The 27,712-nt window shown below is 45.7% G+C and overlaps 1 protein-coding gene across 14 annotated transcripts in view; it reads left to right on the forward strand.

Moving 5' to 3' along the window:
* plekha5 (pleckstrin homology domain containing, family A member 5) overlaps window positions 1–27,712 on the forward strand; it is a 145,135-nt gene that overhangs the window by 25,642 nt on the left and 91,781 nt on the right. Inside the window, exon 4 of one of the 14 annotated variants that reach the window (XM_020491069.2) lies at window positions 22,138–22,404. The exons of the other annotated variants lie outside the window; for them this stretch is intronic. Within the exon in view, the coding sequence (XP_020346658.1) occupies window positions 22,138–22,141 (4 nt within the window). The 3' untranslated portion in view covers window positions 22,142–22,404. Of the gene's footprint in view, window positions 1–22,137; window positions 22,405–27,712 lie in introns of those variants that run through there. 14 annotated transcript variants of the gene reach the window in all.

Below are 27,712 nucleotides of genomic sequence, written 5' to 3' on the forward strand. Positions count from 1 at the left end.
TCAGACAGAAAGACCAGTTAGTCCTGTAGTAGGATTCCCCTTGAGGATAGAAGAGCCTCTCCCTCTCTGCTCCACTGCACACACTCTATGCTACACCGCTACGCTATCTGACCTGGATAATGGCACTGCGGTGTGTGTGTGTGAGGATCTGTTATTGTTACCTCGTTGTGACATCTGACAACTTCACTTTACAGTGGAGTAGATGACACCTGAGCGGCTGCCTGGCTGGCTGACTGACTGGAAGACTAGACAGATTTAGGACAGTAATCCCCTCTCAAAGTCGTGACCTCACTCTCTCTTCCTCTCCTGTTTCTAAGTACTGGGTGAGATACTGGGAATGAGAGGTGCAGAAAAAGATGACTTCAGCGAGAGAAGTATTAAAAGCATTTGAAAGGTTTGCACCTTTTGCTTCAAGGAACTTGCTGGAGATCGTTGAGCTTCAACGATCCAACCGGTTTCACACGTCTCTCCCCCACTTAGTTTCCACTGTCCTGTTTTCCACCAGAGCTCTGAGGTCTGCAATGTAGTGCCAGCTCTCTGTGTCTTGCTCCTCACAGCTCTGTCACCGAGCTGCTCCCTATAGCCTTACATGGAGACACAACCACTGTTTACTAGAGAGTGAAAGCTAGAGGAGAGCTAGGAAAAGAGGGAGGGGAGAGAGCGAGAGACACACAGAACGACCGAGAGGAGGGAGAAAGAGGAATTGCTCATGAGGTTTTTTTTGGGTTATGGCCACATTTGCCCCTTCAAATCCAAACTAAGACGTTATGTTCCTCCTAGCTCAGCAACACAATCCCTGTTTGAAGCTTGCTGCTCGTTAACAGAGAACCTTAAATGGCCTAACAGCTACTCTAACTAGGTCATGTGTAGTGTAGCTATATTGTTCAGTCTGGGTGTGTCCCAATTCCCTATGGGCCCAGGTCAGAAGTAGTGCACTACATATGGAATAGGATGCCATTTGGGACTTAGGTTAAGTTGTTCCATCTGCCTTCACCCCCGGTCTAAGGGTGTGTAATTACTGGGCTATAAAGCCCCTTAGACTGGCTGCCCTGCTCTCCATTGTAGTAGAACTCAAAGGGTTTGGGTCTCTGCTGAAAGCCTTCCTGTAATCTAGTGTAAGGAGATAAGCAGGGCCATTGATCTGAGGAGAAATCAATGGTAGATTCTACAGACACTGCTGTGATTAAGGCAGAATTAAAAGAGCGAGCGGGGTAGACCGAGAGAGGGGAGAGACAGAGACTGTCTCTAAGATCTTGGTGGACTTGTCTCATTAGCGTCTTGACTTATCATGACATGCTGCCTTGTCAACAACCGCACACTCCATGGTTCATCTGCTATCAAAACGTATCAACTGTGTGTGTGTGTGTGTGTGTGTGTGTGTGTGTGTGTGTGAGAGAGAGAGACAGAGAGAGAGAGTGTGTTTGTGTAAGCAAGATTCACAGATGTGAGGTGTTGGCTTGTCATGCGATATCACTTGTCTTCATCAGCTGTGTGTGTGTGTAAACATTTAATTGTTAGTCTACACCTGTTTTTTTACGAACCATGTGATGAATACATGCGGTGTGTGTGGGTGGGTGGTTGGCTAGGGGTCCGTGCGATCTGGGATCCTTGGGACGTCCTGACCCCATTTGAAGTTGAAATTACAGAAATGTTTAGGGTAGGAACATCCCAAGGAATCCGAATAGCACTGAACTTGGTGTGTGTGTGTGTGTGTGTGTGTGTGTTCACTATCAAAACAAAAGATTCACAGATGTGAGGTGTTGGCCACCAGTCATGTAATACACTGTCACCGCAGAGGGTATGTGTTTTCTGTGTGTATAGTGTGTTTAGCAGCAGTGTGTGAACTGTGTTTTGTGTGGCGTGTATGGCTGGGCTGTTGAATTATATATCAGAGGATCTAGATCTCTGCCTCCAGACAGATTACTACAGCACCACCTGAGATATATTGCTTGTGTTTCAAATTGCACCCTATTCTCTATTTAGTGCACAATTTTTTTGTTACTTTGCCCCTTTTCTCCCCAATCTCGTGGTATCCAATTGGTAGTTAATCTTGTCTCATCGCTGCAACTCCCGTACGGACTCGGGAGAGGAGAAGGTCGAGAGCCGTGCGTCCCCCGAAGGAGTCGCTAGTGCCCGACGGGACAAGGACATCCCTGCTGGCCAAACCCTCCCCTAACCCGGACGATGCTGGACCAATTGTGCGCCGACCCATGGGTCTCCCTGTCGCGGCCGGCTGCCACAGAGCCTGCACTCGAACCCAGAATAGTGCACTGCTTTTGACCAAGGCCCATAGTGTTCTGGTCAGAAGTAGTGCACTATGTAGGCAATAGGGTACCATTTGGAACGCAGACATAGACCTGAAGATCCATGCAGCCCTATCTAGCCTCAACCCTGAAGGCTGAGCTGGATTCTGGTCTTTGGTTTGTCACACTCTGTTTCACACAGATACACGGCCGCTCTGTCTGTTAGCAACTTGGGCTACCCCATGAAACATTTACCATCACATACACACCCCAAGCAACCTCCTCGCCTTCACGATCCCTGACCCAATCCCTCCCTTTATCAGTCATTCCTCTGTCATCACAATGAGACTCTTATGAATGTTTTAGCATGTTAGTCTTCTCCCTACAGGGAGCTGATAGTGTGTAGATCTCACTGTCCTGTTAAATCAACTAACAAGCTTGAAATCTACCGTGTGTGTGTGTGTATGTATGTGCTTGCAGACGTACGTGTGTGTGTGTGTGTGTGTGTGTCAGCTCAGTATCTCACTCAGAGCGCACTCCCCCTCAGCAGTCTCAGACTTTTAGGCCGCAGATGTGAGATGTCGACATAGTTCTGTGATGACAAGAAACAGAACCATGTGTTTCTGTGCCTGGAGAGGAACCGTTATTAAAATATTTAGTTTTATCGCTTTGTCTCAATGAGGTGACCGCATCAGGGACCTTACTGGAATAGAGTAGCAACAGCAGCAGGAAAAGGGATGGGATTTTAAAGGTTTAACCCTGAGAGGAGAAATAGGACCTCCAATTTTGTCTCTGGCAGCTCACCCCTGTGGTATTATCAGCCTCTGCAGCAGTAACAGCCATAATAATCAAGCACAGATCATGAAAAGTGAGAGCCATACTAATCAAGCCCAGAGAATGAGATGTGAGAGCCATACTAGTCAAGCAGAGAGAATTGAGATGTGAAAGGCATTTCCTCATTACAGCAGCAGCTCAACCTGTTGTGGATCATTAAGCTGTGATGTTGGCTGTGACACTCAGAAGCATCTCCATCTGGACCGAGTGTCTCAAACTTCACTCACTCACTCACTCACTCACTCATATCTTCTCTGTAGACTGAACACAGACTGCAGTTAATCACCCAATGGTGCTCAACACAGCTCCTCACAGCCAAGGGGCCAATATGCTTTTCTAGTTTTATTTGATCTCATTTTCTTAAAGAACTATCGGCAGCTGGAAGTTCCTAGTTCACCTCGACTCATCTGCCTAAGACCTCAAATGAATCAACGTTTTCCTGGTTACACAAGTCACATAGCTACAGTACCCGTTCCACTTTAACTGCAGAGACCGTCTGTTATTGTGTGTGTCTGTAGTGGGGTGTGTACAGATGAGATGTGGTGAGTTAAACAGAGTTCAAAGGGGTCATTTAATACGAGGCTGTGTCCAGTCATGGAGGATTTGGGATGTGGAGCAGCGTCGAGGCTTTAAGACTAGTTTTGCAGCAAGCCGTGCGGAACATCCAGGTTCAGATGGTCAGCCGCAGAGTTAATCCTGTCTGGGGTGGGGAGATGTCTTAACGCACACACACACACACACACACACACACACACACACACACACACACACACACACACACACACACACACACACACACCTACACCTACACACACACACTACACACTGCTTTTACTTTCAAAATAGTATGAGGGTAAAGTGCCTGCTGTGTGCTGCTGCCAAACTTGCGCTGTTTAGCAGCGGTGGAAGATGTGTGTGTGTGTGTGTTACCCCCAGTCCACCTCTGCAGATACTGATGTTGCTGACTCTGCCTCCAGATTGACAGACAGACAGAGGGAGAAGTATTTCTGATAACTTCTGAGCACACTGGATGTTGTTGGGACTGGAGTTACTGCTGGGAGTGTGGAGCTGGTTGTGATCATGTGTGTGCAGAACAGAAACATTCTGCCCGTCAGCAAAGCGACACAGAACTATACTCACTGACCCTCACATATCAAAACACCCCCTCTCTTTCTCTCTCATTCTCTCTCTTTCTCTCATTTTCCTCATTCTTTCTCGCTCTCTGTCTCTCTCCCTTCCTCTCTGTCTCTCTCCCTTCCTCTCTGTCTCTCTCCCTCCCTCTCTGTCTCTCTCCCTTCCTCTCTCTCTACATCAGGGTTCCAATCCCTCCTCTCTGTGTTGTCTCTGATCTGTTTCCCAGGAAACCGAGAGAGTCTCCTGCTGTGTAGTACTACAGTAGGCACAGTGTACTGTAGTAGCGTGACGCAGTAAGGATACTCTTTGGGAACGGGGAGTGTTATTGTGGAATTTTAGATGGTGTGTTTGGGCTTGCTGGTGTACGTGTATGCCTGCATCAGTGGGGGTGTGTGATTTTTTTTTTGGGGGGGGGGGGGGGATTTTCTATTCCTCCACCTCTGACCCAGACCTTGCCTTGAAGTGTGTGTGTGTGTGTGTGTCTGTTTAGTTCAAACCTGTCCCTGTGTGTCAGTCCCAGTGTGTTTGCTTGGGCCAGAGTGCTCCAGACTATTTCTAGAGGTTAGACCAGGGCTAGGAAGTAGGACCAGGACCTGTTTTGAGTAGAAGTCACTCTGGTCTTTCTCCACACACCTTCCTTACTGTATTTGTGTTTATTACAGATCCCGATTAGCTACTGCCAAGGCGAAACTAAGGCGGTTGTACATTTTAAAAACATTTACAATACATCCATGGCTGTCTGAAGACGCTTGGCACACGGTCCGGGAGGTAATGACCGGAAAGAGCTGTTTGAGTCGCAAACTCTCTTTGATTGCACACACAGCCCCTTCCCCTAACCCTTCTCCTACCAGAAGAATGTGTGTGTGTGAAGATAAAGAGATAAAAGTGACTTGAGTAATAGCACAGACTCACCCCAAAAAACGTCCAGGACATTTATTTATTACATCAAACATCAGCCAGCATTTTAATGTCGTCTCCGAGAGATATGAGTTATTGCCTTTGAATAGAATGGACTGTTGTGAGAAGATATTTCTTTCTGTTGTGAAACTATGTCTGAACCTGTGAACTCTGCTGTTCATTTGGGGAGTGTGTTTTTAGTATGCAGTCATCCTTTCTCTCTCTTCCTGTTGTTGTGTGGGCTTGACTCCCTGCCATGTTTTCTAGAAGTGCCTTCTTGGTGTGTGTGTGTTTTTGTCTATTCAGTGTATGTGTAGTGCTGAGTGGCAAGTACCTTGTGGTTCTATGGAGGTTGAGCAACACTGTCATTACAAACCCTGAGACACTTTCCTCTTGCTCCCAGAGAGCCACAGGGCCTACACACACACACACACACACACACACACACACACACACACACACACACACACACACACACACACACACACACACACACGCACGCACCCGTATCCACCATATAGTGCACTACTTTTGTCGACTCCCCTTCACCATCTATATAGAACCCAACCCACACTCCCCATCTTCGCACACAGGGATTCTAGTCCTGCATACAGAGCCCACTCGCCCAGCTTCACTAAGAATCTGGGTCTCCAACCCACTTAACATGTCCTCTCCTCTGCTCCGTGCCTCACTTCCTGGCCTGGTTGTAGAGAGTGAGTCAGTCACAGAGAACACTCATTCATTCTACTGGCTGGCCTTAATGACTCTACCCAGGAGGCCAGAGAGAAGCCCACTCAATGAACTGGCCTGGGTAGATGAGACTGGCCCTGCTTAGCATCACTTTAATATAATAGAATAGTCCTGGCAATGTGACAAAAGGCCAAAGGGATAGACGGCTCTCTTCTCTATTATACTATTTTCTTGTATTTTCTATTTTTCTTTTGTTCGCTAATCTCTTCTGTTCTCATCTCTCTGGTTACAACCGCCCGCTTGCCCGTGTGTGAGGGGAGTTTTCTTTTAAGAGGAGTAATTGCATGGGTCCTTGTGTTGCCGGTGTACTCTCTGATTTTCTGGTGCGTCACTCAAAGCTTGTCCTCCTTGGCCAAGTCCTCCCAGCCCCACGGACAAGCGGGCACACGCACACAAATGCATTGCCTCTGTAGCAGCTGCGTTGGCTGTATAGTTAATGGCTTTGTCCAGGAGCTAGGGGTGTGTGTGTGTGTGCGTGTGTGTGTGTGTGTGTGTGTGTGTGTGTGTGTGTGTGTGTGTGTGTGTGTTAATGATAATGTGTGACACTAGCCTGCTCTGGTAATGAGCCTGTTGCTGCTCCACCTGATAAGTAGCTGTGTCATGCCTGGGGGTCCTCACCAGGATAGTAAAACATGGAAAATTCGTGGACACTTGCCCCACAAGGAAAAAGCCTACTTTATTCTTAGGGTTACAATTAGGGTTAGGGTTGTGCGGTATCCAGATTTTCATACCGTCATACTGTTTTATACCATACCGGCATACACGGTCTTCCTGATTTGTGCACAGGAATACCGTATATGCTCATTTTTGGAGGGGGACGCACAAAACAATTTAGGCAAAGGGGATCTTGATCCAGGAGGGGATTGAATTGTAACTAAGAACCTTGATCTTGACATCTAGCCACTGAGCTGGATATCATATGTTATATCTTAGATGTCTTATTGTCATACTTCTAGTTAATAAGCAGTAGCGTAGCACGCACCAATGCAGCCCCTGCAAGGCGGGGGTGTCTCCAAACCCCCATTTATTTTTAAAAATATATTTTTTATTTTAAACATGATTGAAAATCGGACCATCTGTATTTCAAAATACCCCCGTATATAGTATAAACGGTATGTCGCCCAAGACTAGTTAGGGGGTTAGGGAAAATAGGATTTTTGAATGGGAATCAATTGCTTGGTAATAACAAATGTGTGTGTGTGTGTGTGTGTGTGTGCGTGCGTGCGCACTGACTACACCATAACAACATGACAGCATGCAACTGTGGCTGAGTAGCTTAGTTCTCATGAGTGTGTGTGTGTGAGTGAGGGAGAGTCTCGACAGAGTGACACACTAGGGAGGCTTGTCCTCCCCATGCGTGGGGAGAAGGCCTCTAGAACAGTGTTGAATGAGAGGGAGTGTGGGGTGGAACACAAACACAATAACACAGAGAAGACATTGATCTCACCTGACAGGAAAAGCCTGTTTCCAGACCTCGGCTGAAGGATTGCCCTTTAGATTCTGTTGTGTTACGGGGTTTTATTTGATTGTATCCGAGCTGTGATTTGTTTCATGGGGTCACTGCTTCCCCTAGATTCTGTTAAACTGCTATTTGTCCAAGGCTAGGACTCTCTGAATTAGGCTGAGGATCATGCCAGAATGACTGAGAAATTTCCCCTAGGATCAGTTTACCCTCCCCAGTACGTGACCTTAAATCAGTGTCCAGGTTAGAGGCGAGTTGATCTTAGTCCTGGGAAACCACTCACATTTAATTACTATTAGGCACTGATCTAGGATCAACTTACTGTACCCAAATTTGTATATATATATGTATATCTATGATGGTAAAACACATAACTGATCTTGGATCAGTGTTATGTTTTAGGAGCAACTTGATCCTACTGCGGAGTCCTGCCTGAGAAACCACTCCGCTGCTCGACCTCAATTCATTACTGTTGATTTCCTGTCTGTTGTGTCTAATAACTGAGTCACTCTCTCCCTCAGTCATCACAGAATCCATCTGCCCTCCTATAACTAAGTGTTTCTCTGCCTCCACGGATTATAATGCATTAGAGCGCTCTACTGTTTAGTTCAGCCCTCTTTCTCTTTTCCTTAAAGATGTTGGACCCTGTAATGTTTTCATTAGGATTTCAGGCCTCGTCTTTTCCGTTGGTCACGCCTCCTGTGGCTGGGTGCTAAACGGTGTGACACGAGATGCTGCCAATCTTAGGCACAGTTCTAGGATCAGCTTATTTTCCCCAATATTGACCTTAACTATTAGGTTGAACAGTTCTAAGCAGCTTCGTCTAGCTCCCCTGAGGCACTCAGAGTAAACCACTGGCTTCCTGTTAACACACCCAGTTAACGGTTGTTCATCGAAGACCTGGGCTGGGTCTCATTCCAAGAAGTTGGCCCCTCCCTTTTACTCCTTATTCTACTCTTTATTTATGCTCCTCAATTTCCCTTTTTGGGACTAATAGACCTCTACTATCCAGTGCGTCTATCGCATCTAAAAGGAAAGATTGTTTTGGGAATGAAACCCAGCCAGTGCCAGCCTTCATCTCTGTTCTCTGAAGTTTCCGTCAAAGCTTGGATTAGAGTTAAGATTAAACAAATGACATAAGGGATGGCGAAAAAGGAAAAACTGTTTCTGATCTTCCTTCACAGACTGTGGTGCATGTCTAATGTTATTTTATACAGCAGCCGCTTCAAATTCAGACGAGCAGTTATAGTGGCTGCAGATCAACTATGCTGGGGTTATTGGCCGTTTAACTGAACCATTTCTCTTGTGTTTACATAGGCCTGTAGAGGTGTGTGTGAGATTGGATGTGAGGCCAAGCCCTCTCCCATAGTAACAGTCCAGGGAATATTTTTCTCTGTCCATAAATGTCAGATTCACACATGACTAAAGCCAGATGGAATCTGCGCGGAACTTTTCTCATCAATGCCTTCATGCGTTTATCACCGAATGTTTATTTTTTTATTTTTTTATTTCAGTTACGTCCACAAGGTCCATCTTTCATTCCAAATAATTGATGGACCCTTATGAACATTTTGCCTGGATGAGTGGGTGTGTCTTAGTAGTGTCCTAGTATGAACTCTGATGTCACGCCTCCTTGTCAAAACCCAATGCGGATGGACGGAAGGCTGATGGCTGGGGAGCAGTAGGACTCTGTTATTGTTGGTGTTGAGTTAGCGTCTGTCCTCCCTCCATCTGGGCAACACGTCATGGTGCAACAGGAACACGTGTCTCCATGGGGAGTTGTCTGTGTGCTTGGGCTCCTCCTGTGTCAAAATCCTCTGTTTATTTTCCAGGAGGAACCTGATGGATTATGTGTGTGTGTGTGTGTTCATCTGTCCCTCTGTGTGTGTGTCCATGCCTGTACTGTTATTGAAAGGAGGCCGTTTGTTAATGCAGTATTAGCTCATTAATTGAGCAGACGCATTAATTGGTTCTCTCAAATGTTTGTTTTGCTCGGGTGGCTCGGGTGGCTGGGGGGGGGTTAATGGATTAGAAAATCCAACAGTTGTAATGGAAGGGAGCGGAGCTCAGTGGCTGTGGGTGGTTCAGTGAGAAAGACACAGAGGAGAACCAATAGCACCCTTCATTATCAACACATCGTGTCGACAACATCAAAACAGCCTTTCCAGACTCTGAAGTCAGGAGGACTTTGAGTTTGGTATCAGCCAGACTGGTAGCACAGGTCCTCTGTGTGTGACAATCACATGTGATTTGCTATTTTGGGGAAGATTCTGGGTAAGATTTGACATGAATACATGAATGCAGTCACAACATCAGCGCTCTGCCGTGACTGGGGTGCAGAGTGTAGAGTTTAAATCTGGATCAATAATGGATTGTGAGACTAAGTTATTAGGACGTTTCTTGTGTGCTTTTGCTGAATCGTGTGTAATCTGTGGAGGCGTATGCACTCCAGTGTGTGTTTCCCTCCCAGTGCTGTTGTGCAGAAGGGTGTGTGTGTGTGTGTGTGTGCGCGCGCATGACTCAGTGCTGTAAGGCTGACATTAGCAGTAGCGGGTCCTGTGCCAATCACATCAGCAATGTAGCAGCTAACCCCATCAGAGACCCAGCATGCTCAGACTTGGGACCTCACACACTCACACGCGCGCGCAAACACACACTGCTACTACACACACAGACACGCAAACACACACACGGTTACTACACACACACACGCACACACAAACACGCAAACACACACACGGTTACTACACACACACACACGCTCAAACACACACACGGTTACTACACACACACACGCTCAAACACACACACGGTTACTACACACACACACGCTCAAACACACACACAGTTACTACACACACACACACGCAAACACACACACGCAAACACACACACGCAAACACACACGCAAACACACACACGCAAACACACACACGCAAACACACACATGCAAACACACACACACACACGCAAACACAAACACGCAAACACACACACACACGCAAACACACACACGCAAACACACACACGCAAACACACACACACACGCAAACACACACACGGTTACTACACACACACATACACACACACACTGCTTCACAGGCTAAAGGGATTATTACCTTCTCACCGGAGCTAATGCTAACTACCCAGGCTAAAGTAATGAGCGTGGAAGTGTGTGTGTTTGTTTGTTTATGCAACAAAAACAAACCTTTTTTGATGTGGGAGTGAAGATGGTGAACCTGTGTGGTCAAGGGCAGTGCAGGGCTTCCAGTAATACTAGGCTACATCTAGAAGATGGCTCCTTCTCCCCAATGCTGTCATGTCACAGCTGCCTTGGTTTGGGCCTCAGAGCAGAGAGGCTGAGAAACTACAGCCTAGAGCATACACCTCTCCTGTCCTTGGCTTGTGTCGTGAGTCTCATCCCTCTGCCTCATCGCTGCCTGTGTAAAGTGACAGCTGTTGTTGTTGTTGTTGCTGCCTTAACAGTGATTATTTTGTCATTCATGTGGATGAGACCGATTATGCAGCGCATTGTGTTTAATATTCATTACCACATTCAGCTGCCTACGCTACGAGTGCCTGTGTGTGAGAGAGAGAGGATGTGTGTGTGTGTGTGTGTGTGTGTGTGCGTGCTTTCCTCTTCAGTGCATACCATGACAGTTATATGAACGCATGGTTGCTCTGCTGTGTGTGGTGGTGTGTGTGTGTGTGTGTGTCTGCGGGGTTGGTTTATGTGTCATCCTCGCTCCAGTCCTTTCTGTCAGCTGAAAGGGTGAGGTTGGGAGCCCTGCATGTCGTCCTCTTACCCTGTTGAAGTCCTCTGCAGGTCCTGTGTTGTGTTCTTCTGGCCTTGGTCATGAGAGACCTTGAAGAGACATTGAGGCTTGCTCTTTTCACTCTCTCCGTGTGTGTGTGTGTGCGCCAGACTGCTTGGGATGGAGGGAGTGCGTGCATGGCAGACTGCTTGAAAGGGAGGGAGTGTGTATGGCCCAGCTGTGTGTCACGGAACTGACTGTGTCAGTGTGTCTGCTCTGCTCTCTATGGAACAACAACAGCTGTGTACTACCAGGTCTCCAGTCTCACTCACTCACACACACAGCCTGAGGGAAAACATCCCCAGGACTCAGGCAGTGTATTTTCCTGGAATGGAACAGAATGACAGTCATGACAATGTCAGTATCTATCCTCCAACACAATTGACAACATTACTTATTACTACATTCAAATTTGATGGAATGGAGTGTCTCCACAGAGTGGATCATCAGCCAGCCTGGCAACTAGCTAGCTGAGAGGGATGAGCTAAGCTCTCCTCTACTCTGAGGACTGCTGGAGCTGCTCTCAGCCTCTATTTTGGGGAAAGCCTGGCATTCTGCTGCCACATTCCCAATACGGAACGTTACTTTCCCATCGAGATGTTCCTGGAATTCCTCCACTGTATCCCTGCTAGACTAGCGCATGACAAAGTTATACCCAAGAGCAAAGAGCGGGAGAGAGGTAGAGGCTGTACTAAAGGATCTAATTGGTTGGCATTCTGCTGTCACATTCCCAGTCAGCCATTCCTAGAATGTTCCACTTGGTTGGGAATCTGGAGGGCTGGCTAGACTGACACCTTTGTGCCACTGAAAGGAATGTTCACTGTGTTGCTGTCTCGCTCTCGTTTTCTTCTTTCTCTCGTTCTCTCTTTCTTTAACTGGGCGGCAGGTAGTCTTGCTGTTAAGGGCATTGGGCTAGTAAACTCAGCACAAAAATAACCTTTACTTTTTCAGGACCCTGTCTTTCAAAGATAATTTGTAAAAATCCAAATAACTTCACAGATCTTCTTTGTAAAGGGTTGAAACACTGTTTCCCATGCTTGTTCAATGAACCATAAACGATTAATGAACATGCACCTGTGGAACGGTCGTTAAGATACTAACAGCTTACAGACAGTAGGCAATTAAGGTCACAGTTATGAAAACTTAGGACACTAAAGAGGCCTTTCTACTGACTCTGAAAAACACCAAAATATAGATGCCCAGGGTCCCTGCTCATCTGCGTGAACGTGCCGTAGGCATGCTGAAAGGAGGCATGAGAACTGCAGATGTGGCCAGGGCAATAAATTGCAATGTTCGTACTGTGAGACGCCTAAGACAGCGCTACAGGGTGACAGGACCGACAGCTGATTGTCCTCGCAGTGGCAGACCACGTGTAACAACACCTGCACAGGATCGGTACTTCCGAACATCACACCTGCAGGACAGGTACAGGATGGCAACAACAACTGCCAGAGTTACACCAGGAACGCACAATCCCTCCATCAGTGCTCAGACTGTCCGCAATAGGCTGAGAGAGGCTGGACTGAGGGCTTGTATGCCTGTTGTTAGGCAGGCAGGTCCTCACCAGACATCACCAGCAACAACGTCGCCTATGGGCACAAACCCAGGGTGAAGGGTCCGTCATGGTCTGGGCGGTGTGTCACAGCATCATCGGACTTAGCTTGTTGTCATTGCAGGCAATCTCAACACTGTGCATTACAGGGAAGACATCCTCCTCCCTCATGTGAGACCCTTCCTGCAGACTCATCCTGACATGACCCTCCAGCATGACAATGCCACCAGCCATACTGCTCGTTCTGTGCGTGATTTCCTGCAAGACAGGAATGTCGGTGTTCTGCCATGGCCAACGAAGAGCCCGGATCTCAGTCCCATTGAGCACGTCTGCAACCTGTTGGATCGGAGGGTGAGGGCTAGGGCCATCCCCCCCCAGAAATGTCTGGGAACTTGCAGGTGCCTTGGTAGCATCTTGGTAACATCTCACAGAAAGAACTGGAAAATCTGGTGCAGTCAATGAGGAGGAGATGCACTGCAGTACTTCGTATCTGGTGTGGTCACCAGCTGCAATGTTACTTTTGATTTTGACCCCCCCCCCCCTTTGTTCAGGGACACATTATTCCATTTCTGTTAGTCACATGTCTGTGGAACTTGTTCAGTTTATGTCTCAGTTGTTGAATCGTATGTTCCTTTTTTTGCTGAGTTTATAAGAAAGGTCGCTGGTTCGAATGCCCGAGTCGACAAGGTGAAACATCTGTCTGTGCAAGGCACTTCACTGTAATTGCTCCTCTATGTCACTCTGGATGTGAGTGTATGCTGAATGACTAAAATGTAAATGTTAACTAGTTTTCTAACTGTGTGTTCGTATCCGTGTGTGTTTTTGTATGCCTGCTGTAGTGTACCCATGTCTATCAGTCCCAGCCTGGCTCATTACTGTGCCTCTGCCTTTGTGGCTCCCCATTCTGTCTCCACTCTCAGTCTGTCTCATTGTCCTGCAACCGAGACAGCCCGACTTCATTGCACATCACCTTATTTCTGAGAACTTCAGCCACCCATCACTCTATTTAAAAAAATAATAATAATGACCGTGTTTCTTTGTGTGTTTACACTATGTGTGTATGTGGGTCGAGACGTGTGTCTCTCCAAGGAGTAGGAATCTCAGTGAAACTGGATCCATGCTGGTCTAAGTATAGACTGAGCTCATAGAGGGTTAAGGCTGTAGTGAAGGGATAGGCTGGCTGGCTGTGTTATGCAACTGCATGTCAACCCTAACAGTGGGAAAGTGTCACTTTGACAGCCTCTACCAGATGTAAGCCCAGCTTATAGTACACTCTCTATCGGTCTGTGTCTCTATGGATATTTTATTCACAGCGCAATGGATTCTATTCTCATTTCTTTCAAAGTATTTTATCTGTGCACAATTAATATTTAACTTGTTCTTACCTCTAACTGACTGAGCTTTTAAGCTTCTACATCTATACCGCTGTAGTGGTACCTATGCATCTACTTGTTTCCTTATCAAGTAGATGTCTCTTCTGGAGATGATTTTAGAAGATGAAGGCTTGTACATATGCGTGAAAGGTCGCTAATTAGCATGTGGCATAGAAAACGCATATGTTGCAACCTAATTTCATCAGCCGCATGAATGCTAAGTCAAGATGACAGACGAGATTTATCAAATGCTTTTTGTTTTCTAAATAATTCACAATTGGACAACATGCTGAAATCTGTGTGCATCATTTGTCCTGAGATTTTTCTCTCAGTGCCCTCTGCTGGACATGTTTGCCTCATACACTAGTTGATTATAGGAAGGAAGGAAGGAAGGAAGGAAGGAAGGAAGGAAGGAAGGAAGGGAGAAAGGGAGAAAGGGGAGGATGCATTTTCCGACAGGATCTTTAACTGTCCTACAGCTGTTGTTACATGCTGCACAGTGCACATTACAGCTACCATCGCTCTCTCCACCTCTGTCGGTTTGAACATGGGCTCCATTCCTCTCTCTTTCTCCCTCTCTCCCTCCCACCTTCCTCCAGGACAGACTGTGACAGACTGTCCAAATAGCCTCTAGGCTTGTTAGAGCAGTGGTTGGAGACAGATGCCTCTGGTGTAAACTTCCGCCTGTTGACTGTTGTTGTCTCACTCCTCTTTCTCCTCTCTCACCCCCTCTTTGCTCTCGCTCTCCCAGCTCTCTTCCCTGCAGGCTGTTGTCTTTAGACATTCCAGTGTTCTGGGAAATTCAGCTGTAGCTGGAGTGTCTGTCCTAACCGCAATCAAAGCTCTTCTATAGCCTGGACATAGATGCAGGGCTTAGGGTTCAGAAAATGTGGGAGCACCCTTGGGCTACGGGACAGTGACCCGGGATACTGGGGCTTCTCTCTTGCCCTCTCTGCCCTGGGGGTTATCACCGGCCTGTGGAACAGTCACTGGGGCGTGGACAGAGAGAGACACCCATCCACTCACCCAGCTGGGCAGAGGCATGCTGCAGAATGGAACATTTGTTCCCATCCTTTATTCATGAGGGAGCAGCAGCCCTCCGGTCACTCAGTCAGACAACGGGGATATTAATTCCGAGTAACATCTCCAGCTGACGACTCGCGCATTAACCCAGGGCCCAGTGTCGAGTAAATGGGGAATAGATTGAACTCTAACTGTATGTAACTGTTGACTGCTCACACCTGTACCCTGAGTCACAGTTCTAGGATCAGTTTAGCCTCCTTAAATCAGCATAAATAGGATTTGAGGCAGAATATTAGATGCATGCACGCTCGCTCACTCAGACGTGTTGTGCTTTATTCTCCGCGCTCTCTGGGACGAGAGACAGACGGGATGATTTAATGTTTCAGACGAATCCGAAAACTGCCTCTGCTCTGGGTTTTAAGTATCTCCACAGACTAGAGGTCGACCGATTAGGATTTTTCAATGCCGATTATTGGAGGACCAAAAAAGCCGATACCGATTAATCGGACGATTATTATTATTATTTGTTTATGTATTTGTAATAATGACAATTACAACAATACTGAAATAACACTTAATTTAACTTAATATAATACATACATAAAATCAATTTAGCCTCAAGTAGATAATGAAACATGTTCAATTTGGTTTAAATAATGCAAAAACAAAGTGTTGGAGAAGAACGTAAAAGTGCAATATGTGCTATGTAAGAAAGCTAACGTTTCAGTTCCTTGCTCAGAACATGAGAACATATGAAAGCTGGTGGTTCCTTTTAACACGAGTCTTCAATATAAGGTAAGTTTTAGGTTGTAGTTATTATTGGACTATTTCCCTCTATACCATTTGTATTTCATTAACCTTTGACTATTGGATGTTCTTATAGGCACTTTAGTATTGCCAGTGTAACAGTATAGCCTCCGTCCCTCTCCTCGCTCCTCCCTGGACTCGAACCAGCAACACAACGACAACAGCCACCACATCGAAGCAGCGTTACCCATGCAGAACAAGGGAAACAACCACCCCAAGGCTCAGAGCGAGTGAAGTTTGAAACGCCATTTCACTTCGGTCACACCAGCCTCATCTCTGGAGTTGATAGGTTTGAAGTCATAAACAGCGCAATGCTTGACACAACGAAGAGCTGCTGGCAAAACGCACGAAAGTGCTTTTTGAATGAATGTTTACACGCCTGCTTCTGCCTACCTTCGCTCAGTCAGATAATTAGATATTTGTATGCTTGTATGCTCAGTCAGATTATATGCAACACAGGACACGCTAGATAATATCTAGTAATATCATCAACCATGTGTAGTTAACTAGTGATTGTTATGAAAAATTGAAATTGGCCCTAATTAATCGGCCATTCCGATTAATCGGTCGACCTCTACCACAGACACAGCACATCTCCTCTCGTCCTCTCCTACCAACACAAGGCTATAGCCCTATATCTCGGCACCCCGAGGAAGGGTGAAGGCTCCATCCCAAATCCCTCCTAAAAACCTGGCTTCGGCCTTAACGGGCAGAGGAGAGGAGACCCTGAGGGTGGTGTTACAGGGGCATAGTGCTCCCTTAGCCTCCCTCCCTGACTCTGGGCTGTAGTAAATGCTAACGTTAGCCTCTCTACTATCCTCTAGTCTCCTCAGGACTGGATAGCTAGCTGTGTTATGGCACAAGGCTCTCAGACCACACATACATGTGCACAACACACATTCTCTGTACCAAATTGTCTACACTCTCTGTGTTAGTGAAATGAGCTTGTGTGTGTTTGTTTGTGCGTGTCCGTACGCATGTCTCTCCATGTGTGTGTTGCATTATAGACAGGCATTTTTATAGGCTCCACACCCACTTTCATATAAGTGCCTCCCACTCTTTTCCTACTCAATGCTGCGATGAAGGCGATTCATGCCCCGTCAGATTTACGCAGCAACAGTGGTCCTTTGTCTTTATTCTCCTTGATAGTCACCAGTTGAAGTACTGTTTCCTGGCGTAAGGAGTGTTTTTAGGATTTTCAAGTCCTGCAGTCGAGCACCTGACCCCCCCCTCCCATCTCCGTTTGAAGGGTTCCAACCACTGCCAAATAGTGGACATTTTACTTTTACCAAAGTACTGTTTTCTCAAAGTGAAATGTACTCTTTCTCCTCTCTTCCATTCTCCCTCCATCTGTCCATCCCTCCCTCGCTCTTTCAATCTGGTCTGTAATGCACAGCGCTGAAAGCGATTCATAGAATCTTTATTCACGGAATTCTAATAACCCCATCAGACAAGCCCCTCTTGTCAGAACACACACACAGCTTGCATCCCAAATGGCACCCTGTTCTGTGTTTAGGACACTACTTTTTACCAGGACTATGCCATTTTGAGGCGCAGACACAGCCTTGGTAAACCTCAGTAGAGAGTACAGGGTGGATCAACAATAAAAGGTAACTACCTTGATCCTACTGTCGCTAGTTCACATATTGGTTCATTTTGAGGTTGAGCCTCTTCGTTGACAGAGACCTGAGAAGTGTCATTATTCACTCTCTCTTAGTCACACACTGACTGTCAATCAACTGAAAAACCCACTCAGTGAAACTAAGTGACGTGTTTTGAACACAATGCATTAATTCACATGTTGGAGTGTTGCGTTATGAGTGGAATTTGCCACTGGGAAGGAGGTGTAGTACCAGTGTACTGTAATGAAAACAAATGGCAGAAAAGCAGCAGTTTTGATTTGATTGCATAATGTTTCCTAAAAATGATTAGCAAATAGTTTTGGCCCCTGTCCATATGTTTTTCCATCTCCTCATCTACCAGTGAAATTATAGTCTGGATGATGATGCCCATTTCTTATGGTAAGAGGAAGTGTGTGCATGTCAGAGTACATGTGGATTTTTGGAGGTCTCATCAGCCTTGTGTAAGTGTGCATTTCTCCCTCTGAAGCCTGGAAAAAAGGAATCAGTTCAAGTTTATGGTAAAACCCATCACCCCTCTAAACACTGCATGGTTCTCTCGCTCGCTCTTTCTCTTCTTCCATCTCGCTCTACTTCTCTCAACCTTCTCTCTCCCTAACGACTGGGAGTGAGTGAAGGGTAATTAAGATTTGCCCTGGTTTCTAATTGTGGTTGCCATGTTCCCTCTCTCAGAGTGCGGTACAGTAGCTGATTGCGTCTACGGTTACTACTTCCTGACTCCCTACGTGTCTGTTGTTGCTTCAGAGGAAGACCGAGCCGGAGAATTCCATCACCCCGAGGGCTTATTGCATTACTGCTCTCTCTGCTCTGTGGTAAATCCAGGTGGAGAGAATACTTCATATCTGTTATCAGTTGAGAAGTTTTCATGGCCTTGCACCAGCCCTATTTTACCATCCCTCCATTGACCCATAGCCTAGATCTGGGTTCCCCAGCTGGCGTCCCGGTGGTTTTATTTGGACCCCCAAGTTGTCTTGTTTTTAAAAATGTTCATTGTTGGACATAACACTGTAGAAACACCAGCCAATCAGCTCCAAGTGTTTTTTTAAATGTATTTTGGAGATCTGTAACCTAATCTTTCCCACACATCGAGAGACACGTGATTGTATACCACATTGTATATATGTAAGCAATGTTTTAAATGATTATGTTTTAGTCAAATATCTCGGTTTGGGCTTCTTGCAGCGTACAAATGATTTGTAATTATGATCCGCCTGCGGCTGAATCTAGTTGTTGATCCCTGGCCTAGATCTGTCTCTCTGCCGCGGGTTAGTCTTTATTGAGAAGGCTCAGACAGAAGTTGTGGATCTGTTAGATAATAAACGTTGGGGTAAACAAACGCTGTTGGCCCTCAGTGTGTTTTTGGAAAAGATTGGTTAGGTAAAAAGCATCAGAACAGAAGACTGATCTTGCAGAAAAGTGTCTTCTCACTGTGCAGAATAATCAACCCTATAAAGTCTGAACTCAGGAATCAATATGTGTGTCCATGAATACAAGTGTGTGTGTGTGTGTATCCACAGGTCGCCAGGCTTCACTCGATTCATTCATTATGTATTGAGTAAAGATTCTGTTGGACAGTCTCGTTATAGGATCTCATTACACTCTGTATTCATTTCGACACACTGATGAAAAGGAGATCAGCCATGTGGAAGCATTGGGCCTGTTGCTCTCTAGAGTGGTACTGAAATATACTCACTTTCATATTCATCAATGTAATTACAATGTATTGCCTGTTGACCCACCTCCTCTTGATACCTCAGAGTAACGCCACACACACACACACACCGAGGGAATGACTCGAATTGGAGACATCACTCAGCATTCTGTAGCGATAGACATCATCCCTTCTTCTCTTCCTCCATCCATCCTCTTTTCTGATCTCTATGTGCTACATGGCCTCACTGCACCGGAGAACAGAGACACACAGAGCAGCAGATCCCGTTGATCAACCTGACACAGTCCTCCCAGAGGAGCAGGTTCGAATGGAACCGTTTGGTCACCTCCTTCTGTTTCTCTTCGGAGTTATGAGTCCCTAATGATGATTCTGGTCCGTTGGAATACATCACAGTTGGTATGCAAGAGGAGGCTCGGGGCACTTTCTGTCATAGCATGCATGTTTGTACAACTTTTGTCATTACTCTCCCTTTCTTCAGCTTCAATAAATGAAATATATCATTCTGGTGGGAAGTGCTAATTCCAGTATTTAAATTTTTTTACCCAATATGTATATCCACCGTGTGGAAACTGTAATTTATGATAGAACTGTGGGCCATTCCTAACTATAATTACACAGTCTGAATGACTGAGTGCTCACTGAGACGCCTGTATCTGTACCGCCTGGGAAATGAAACAGATTCCTGATCAGTCAGATGTGTGGAATGTGTATTCTGCATAACACGCGAGCTCTGCCCTCATTGTAATGTGTAGTATGGGTCATTCAATCACATGTTTCTTCAAGCTAGACATCTCCATATTCAAATGACCCACACTTCAAAAGCCCCCCCCCCCCCTCCCAACACTTTGATATTCGATGTGTATTATACGGCCCCTTCATTAATGTACTGATCTCGTATTTGAAGAGGCAGGAATGGGAGAGATGAGGGTGAAAAGAGAGGGGGAGACTCCTGTTGAGTCAGATGTTCAGAGACCCCACTGTGGTGTCTGTGTAGAGTTGATTAGTTAGCTACAGAACCATTCCCTTATGGAGTGAACTCATTGAAAGCCAAAGTCAGGAGTACCTGGCGTGTTCCATTCACTTCCAGAGAGCCCTGCTGTGTGAAGAGTTGATTGGGTAGGGCAGAGGAGGGCAGATGAGATGAGAGAGATGGGGAGGGGATGGTAGAGGGGAGGGGAGGAGGAAAAGGAGGTGGGGCCTCACTTGTAGCTCTGTGTGACCACTAGAGGGCACCAGCCCCCACCCGCTCCTCTCTGGCCATTACCCGTGTTATAATCTGAGGTTATCTGACCACTAGTCTGGCAGCAGCACTGTACTGTAAATGGTATTGTTGTCAGCCACATCTGTCACTGTTTAATTTCCCTCCTGACCCCTTGACTGTCACGTAGGAGGCTGTTCATATAACTTAGTGTGTTTGTGTGTATTACACTGTGAATGTGTGACTGTTTGTTTATGCACATCTGGATGTTTTTATCATTGTGTCTGCGTGCAGTGCACACTGCCTTGTTTTTGTGTGTGTATGTGTGTGTGCATGTTTCTGTTGTTTGTGAGTTTGGGCAGTGTAGTGATCCCAGAATGATCTCAGTGGGAGACTAATACAATGTGTGTGTGTGAGACAAATCCCTGTTGGAAGGCGTGTGCTGCCTGACTGCTCTCTGCCTGGTCCCACCAGGGTGTCCTGACAGCATCCCATCACGTTTACATTTAGCTGACTGGAGCTGTTCCTCAAACACTGGCTTTGCTTCAGAACACCGTCTCAGCACCCAGTGTGTACGTGGATTATGACCATATCTGTTCCCAACGCTTTATCGTGTTCTTCTACCGTTTTGCGAAAGCAAAACATTCCATTTGTTCTTCGTAGTTCTTGGTGTTCTTGTCGTGTATATTATTGTTGGGGTTTCAATCTGAACTGAAAGCCAAAGCCACATTTCCATTTTTCCCTTGAAATGGACTTAAGTTGTAGAACTTTTTGTATTGACAGTGTTATTTTCTGTGAGGACAGTACTGATGATCGGCAGAGTACAACACTTCATTGGAGTCTTGCTGTGATAGGATTTCTTAAAGTGTATTTCTCTGACAACGAATAATCAAAATACAAGTGGCGCTTGTGATCATATAGAGCAGGCTTGTGAGCAGATGACGTCATCTGTATTTTAGAAGATGTGCTTGTATATAAGATACCCTATAGAGGGCAGTGTTGAGTTGTCTTGAGTTGTATTTAGCTTTCTGTTGGTGGAGACCCCGAGCCTGACGAATGGACCCTCCATATACAATGAAGCTGTAACTGAACGGGAATCAAACGCAGGTCCTCTGCTTGGCTTAAAGACCATGTTGGCCCATTGAGCTAAATTGCTAGGCATTAGTTCTGACAGATAACATAAGTGTTTAATTCTCAAGCAAGGTAGTCTTCCGAATGTAGTTTACACCACACACTTTACATACTGTATAACGCTGCATGATCATTTGTCATGCAATGTTATGTGTTAATATGTAGTTCAGTTCTCTACAGTCTACAGTACCAGTCAGAAGTTTGGACACCTACTCATTCAAGGTTTTTTCTTTATTTTTACTATTTTCTACATTGTAGAATAACAGGGAAGATGTCAAAACTATGAAATGTACAATATATATATATTTTTTATTTGTTTAATCCTTTTAGTCACTACAGCATTCCATATGTGTTATTTCATCGTTTTCATGTCTTCACCATTATTCTACAATGTAGAAAATAGTACAAATAAAGAAAAACCTTGGAATGAGGAGGTGTGTCCAAACGTTTGACTGCTACTGTATATCTAATATCCATTGTGTTATTATTTATGATTCTGTATTCTCATTATGTGGATATGTAGACTGCAGAGAACCCTCATTAACATATTTCTCCCTTCTCTCTTTCTCCATGTCCTGCTGTGCCTCCTCTATTACTTCTTAACAGGTAAGCCATTTGGTTTGAATAACAGCTGTTTTTCTCCAGAAATTGTTTGCATCTTGTTTAATGATGTTTGAAATTGTTTTTTTGAATCTTTGAATGTTAATATGTATTGTATATATGCATACACAATCTGTGAGTGCTATTGGAAATGTGGTCCTGTGGCGAGAGTAATTGGTGTATAGGAAGAATATCTAATGGTGTGTTGATAGACCGGCGTGTGTGTCCATGCGTGTGGACATGTGTGTAACTAAAGGGATGTTCCTCTCTGTCTTCAGCATGTTGACTGGTTTATTTATGGTCCCATATGGCTGTTTAGAGATGGCCAGTCATTTCTTTCTCTCTCTGTCTGTCTCTCTCTCTGTCTTTCGCTCTCTCTGTCTGTCTCTCTCTCTGTCTGTCTCTGTCTCTCGCTGTCTGTCTGTCTCTCTCTCTGTCTCTCTCTGTCTCTCTCTGTCTCTCTCTGTCTCTCTCTGTCTCTCTCTGTCTGTGTAATCAATCTCATAGTTATTTGTGTAGCAAGTTTTGTGTGTGCTGGTCCTGTTTGTTCTCTTGGTGCTCCATCCTTTAGGTAAAGACTACACCGGTGTTTTCCTCTCTTTATGGATGAGTGTGTATGTTAGAGGGAAAAGAGGGCTGACATTTCAGGGTGTCAGAGTATGGGATGGATTATTACGTCATGCAGTCTCTCCCTCTACCAACTCAAACACGATTTCAGTTACACACTTGCAGCTCAGTGTAGTGTTTGAAGTGTGTGCGCGTGCAGAATGGTAACCATGACAACACAGGCCCTGAAGTACTGCTGCTCACGGCAGTTGGACCATCTCTCTCTCTTTCTCCCTTGCTCTCTTTCTCCCTTCCTCTCTATCCCTCTTCCTCCCTGGGAGAAACTCAATTGCATACTCCTCGCGTCCTCTCTCCTAGCCTCCTTCTCAAAACCCATTGGAGGAGGGTCTCTTGACGACTTTCTCTCGCTCCCTCGGTCTTTCACTCTGGGTTCTGCAGTAGTAGATTTTAGACCCCATATTTATGAGCAGATGACGGAACTGTATTCGTACCTTGTGGTTGGATGTAGTTGGATATGAATGAATCCCACAGGTGTTTGTTGATTTCAGGTCAGATCTTTGCCATGGCTAATAGAGATGTTGGTCCCTCGTGGGGTCCATCTGTCTGTCCCCGGAAGCTCACACATCGGGACTGGTCTATCAACACAGCTTGTGACTGACAGACAGCTGAGAGCTTCATCAACACAGACACACACACACATATCAGCTGGCTGACAGACTCTGCTCGCTGAAATATGCCTATAGATGTTTGAATACTACTTACTTAAACCCCTTTACTTCTTTGGGGGCCTAGGTCATCCGCAAACGTCCCTCAGTGGGCTCTGTGTTGTTTTTTTCACACATTAATGTGACCCAGTTAGCATCTGTAGAACCAGGGGTCCTCTGGCTCCTGGCTCTGATGAACAGTGTTCTGGCTCCAGTGGTCAGTATAGATGACTCTCCAGCAGTCTAGGCTATGGTCCAGTGCCAGGGGTCAGATCATGGCAGAACTAGAGCAGGACAGTCTGGTCCGGTCCATCATTGCTTTAGTAGCTCCAGCTGTCCACATGCACCCCCTGTCCTCTGCACATCAGTACCAGTGGTCCCCCTAATGTAGCTTAGTGTCTAACCCAGGGATGGGCAATTTTGATGGGGACCACAAAAAACTAATGAGGGGCTCGCAGGTCTGCAAACCCACATCCATACCCACACATGCAGTCAGAGCTGGCCCTAGCCTTTTGGGGCCATAAATGTGACATAGTCCATCAGAGCAGTCTGTCTGTGTGACTCAGTCATCACTCAAGTGTTTGCAGAAATAAAGACGTAAAGCTTTAGCTGTGTTGCTCAGTCAGTAGAGCATGGTGCTTGCAACACCCAAGGGTTGTGGGTTCAATTCCCGCTGGGGCCACCCGTACGTACAAGTCGCTTTGGATGAAAGCGTCTGTTAAGTGGAGAGAGAGGGAGAGAATGTATTCAGCGCCTCCCTTGTTTTCTCTCTTCCCTCACTCGCTGGTCCTCCCTTCGGTGACTCCAAATGTGTGCAGCTGTCACTAAACTCTGGAGGATAGAGCGAGACTGGAGGAGAGCAGGGAAGTAAGGGGGGGGAGAGAAGAGAGAAGCCCTCCTTATGAGCAGTATTCTTCACATGTTCTCCGTATCGACCAGAAAGACTGTTCATGGTAAGCTCTGGAGGTTTTGTTTGAGTATGGATGTGTTGATATTATGTCTGTTGCCTGTTTTTGTGTCCAAAGCGCAGTCAGGGTTTAGTACATCCCAGTGTATAGTATTTATTTGCATTATGTACAGCAGGAGCATAACATACACTCGGTGTACAAAACATTAGGAACACCTGCTCTTTCCATGATCTAACCAAGTGAATCCAGGTGAAAGCTAGGATCCCTTGTTGATGCCACTTGTTAAATCCACTTCAATCAGTAGATGAAGGGGAGGAGACAGGTTAAAGAATGATTTTTGAGCCTTGAGACAATTGAGATATGGCTTGTATATGTGTGCCACCAGAGGGTTAATGTGCAAGACAAACGATTTAAATGCCTTTGAACGGGGTATGGTAGTAGGTGCCAGGCACACCAGTTTGTGTAAAGAACTGCAACACTGCTGGTTTTTTCACTCTCAACAGTAGCCCATGTGTATCAAGAATGGTCCACCATCCAAAGGACATCCAGTCAACTTGACACAACTGTGGGAAGCATTGGAGTCTATGGACCAGCATCCCTGTAGAATGCTTTCGACACTTTGTAGAGCCCATGCCCCGATGAATTGAGGGCAAAAGAGCGGGTGCAACTCAATATTAGGAAGGTGTTCCTGATGTTTTGTACACTCAGTGTACAGCTGGTATGTGGATACCTGCTCGTCGAACATCTCATTCCAAAATCATGGGCTTTATTATAGAGTTCGTCTCCCCTTTGCTGCGGGGACTTAATTCCATTCAGTCACAAGAGCATTAGTGAGGTCGGGCACTGATGTTGGGCGATTACGCCTGGCTCGCAGTATGCGTTCCAATTCATCTGAATGGTGTTTGGTCGGGTTGAGGTCAGGGCTCTGTGCAGGCCAGTCAAGTTCTTCCACACCGATCTCGACAAACCATTTCTGTATGGACCTCACTTTGTGCACGAGGGCATTGTCATGCAGAAACAGGAGAGGGCCTTTCCCAAACTGTTGCCACAAAGTTGGAAGCACAGAATCCTCTAGAATGTCATTGTATGCTTTAGTGTTAAGATTTCCCTTCACTGGAACTAAGGAGCCTGAACCATGAAAAACAGCCCCACCAAACTTTACAGTTGGCACTATGCATTCGGGCAGGTAGCATTCTCCTTGCATCCGCCAAAGTCCGTCCGACTGCCAGATGGTGAAGTGTGATTCATCACTCCAGAGAACGCATTTTCACTGCTCCAGAGTCCAATGGTTTAGCTTTACACCACTCCAGCCAACGCTTGGAATTGCGCATGGTGATCTTAGGCTTGTGTGCGGCTGCTCGGCCATCGAACCCCATTTCATGAAGCTTCCGACGAACAGTTCTTGTGCTGACATTGCAGTTTGGTAGTGTGTATTGCAATCGAGGACAGACAATATTTTTTTTTTTACATGTTTCAGCACTCGGCGGCCCCGTTCTGTGGGCTTGTGTGGCTTCGTGACTGAGCTGTTGTTGCTCCTAGACGTTTCCACTTCACAATAGCAGCACTTACAGTTGACCGGAGCAGCTCTAGCAGGGAAGAAAATTGACGAACTGACTTGTTGGAAAGGTAGCATCCTATGACGGTGGCACGTTGAAAGTCACTGTGCTCTTCAGTACGGGCCAATCTACTGCCAATGGTTGTCTATGGAGATTGCATGGCTGTGTGCACGATTCTATACACCTGTCAGCAACGGGTGTGGCTGAAATAGCCGAATCCACTAATTTGAAGGGGTGTCCACACACACTATGCTGTGTAGTGTATTTGTAAGTGCTGTTAAATTCAGCACACAGGTGCGTTGACATCTGTAACTTACTATACAGTAATTATATAGAACCATTAAGATGAACGCGTTACAGGAGTGTCGTTTTTGGGGAACTATTTTGACATTGCTATCAATTAAATACACCTATTAGTAAAAATAACTTCGTTGTCAGGGAATGACAGACCACTGATGCACCAAGGACAATACATGATGGGCTGAGTGTTTCATTTTTGCCATGAGCAATTTTAGACTAATGACAGCTGTTTTCCATTTTTGCCTAATTACTGCATATTTGTGTGCGTGTGTGTGTGTGGGGAGGCGTTTCAGATAACACAGCCAGTCTCTCTCAATGCTGCCTGCCTGCCTCATCTGTAATGAGTCTGTAGAGACCTCTTACAGCCTGTCTACCTGTGTCTGCTGCCTACGGGCTATTCACTGATAGACGCTTTCTGGAGACCACAGCAGAGAACACACACACACACACACTGTCAACACACACACACTCTGTCTGTAACACACGCACTGTATCTCTCTGTCATTGGACATTGATTGCCACGGGGAAAACACACACAGACAAATACATACACTCCCAGGAGAGACTGAGAGGGGGGGGGAGCTGTCGAGCTGAGTGCAGTTAACTTCTCATGACTCTCAAACCCGCATGCGGGAGCGTAACCATCGCCTCAAACTAATTAGCATAACACAGCGGACATAAATCTTCCTAGAAAATCTTCCTATTCATGAAAATCACAAAATAAATATATTGAGACACAGCTTAGCCTTTTGTTAATCACACTGTCATCTCAGATTTTCAAAATATGCTTTACAGCCAACGCTAGACAAGCATTTGTGTAAGTTTATCATGGCATAATGCTATGGCTAGGCTCTGCTACCAGCAGGCAATATTTTCACGAAAATAAGAAAAGCAATCAAATTAAATCATTTACCTTTGAAGAACTTCGGATGTTTTCACTCAGGAGACTCCCAGTTAGATAGCAAATGTTCCTTTTTTCCAAAAATATAATTTTTTGTAGGCGAAATAGCTCTGTTTGTTCTTTACGTTTGGCTGAGAAATCGATGCAGTCACTACAACACCAAACGTTTTTCCAAATTAGCTCCATAATATCGACAGAAACATGGCAAACGTTGTTTAGAATCAATCCTCAAGGTGTTTTTTACATATCTATTCGATAATATATCCGTTGGGACAATTGGTTTCTCATAAGAAGCGATTGGAAAAATGGCTACTTGTGTACTTTACGCAAGATTTTCTGCGGGAGCCATCATGTGACCACTTGCTAAATGTGGTCCCTTACGGCTATTCTTCAACATAAATGCGTAAAAAGACGTCACAGTGCTGTAGACACCTTGGAAAACGTAAGCTCATTCGTAGGTCATTCACAGCCATATAAGGAGTCATTGGCATGAGGCGGTTTAAAAAAATACGGCACTTCCTGATTGGATTTTAATCTGAGTTTCGCCTCTAACATCAGTTCTGTTGCACTCACAGACAATATCTTTGCAGTTTTGGAAACGTCAGAGTGTTTTCTATCCAAAGCTGTCAATTATATGCATAGTCG

This window comes from Oncorhynchus kisutch, linkage group LG9 (assembly GCF_002021735.2).
Source record: "Oncorhynchus kisutch isolate 150728-3 linkage group LG9, Okis_V2, whole genome shotgun sequence".
NCBI classification, from domain to species: domain Eukaryota; kingdom Metazoa; phylum Chordata; class Actinopteri; order Salmoniformes; family Salmonidae; genus Oncorhynchus; species Oncorhynchus kisutch.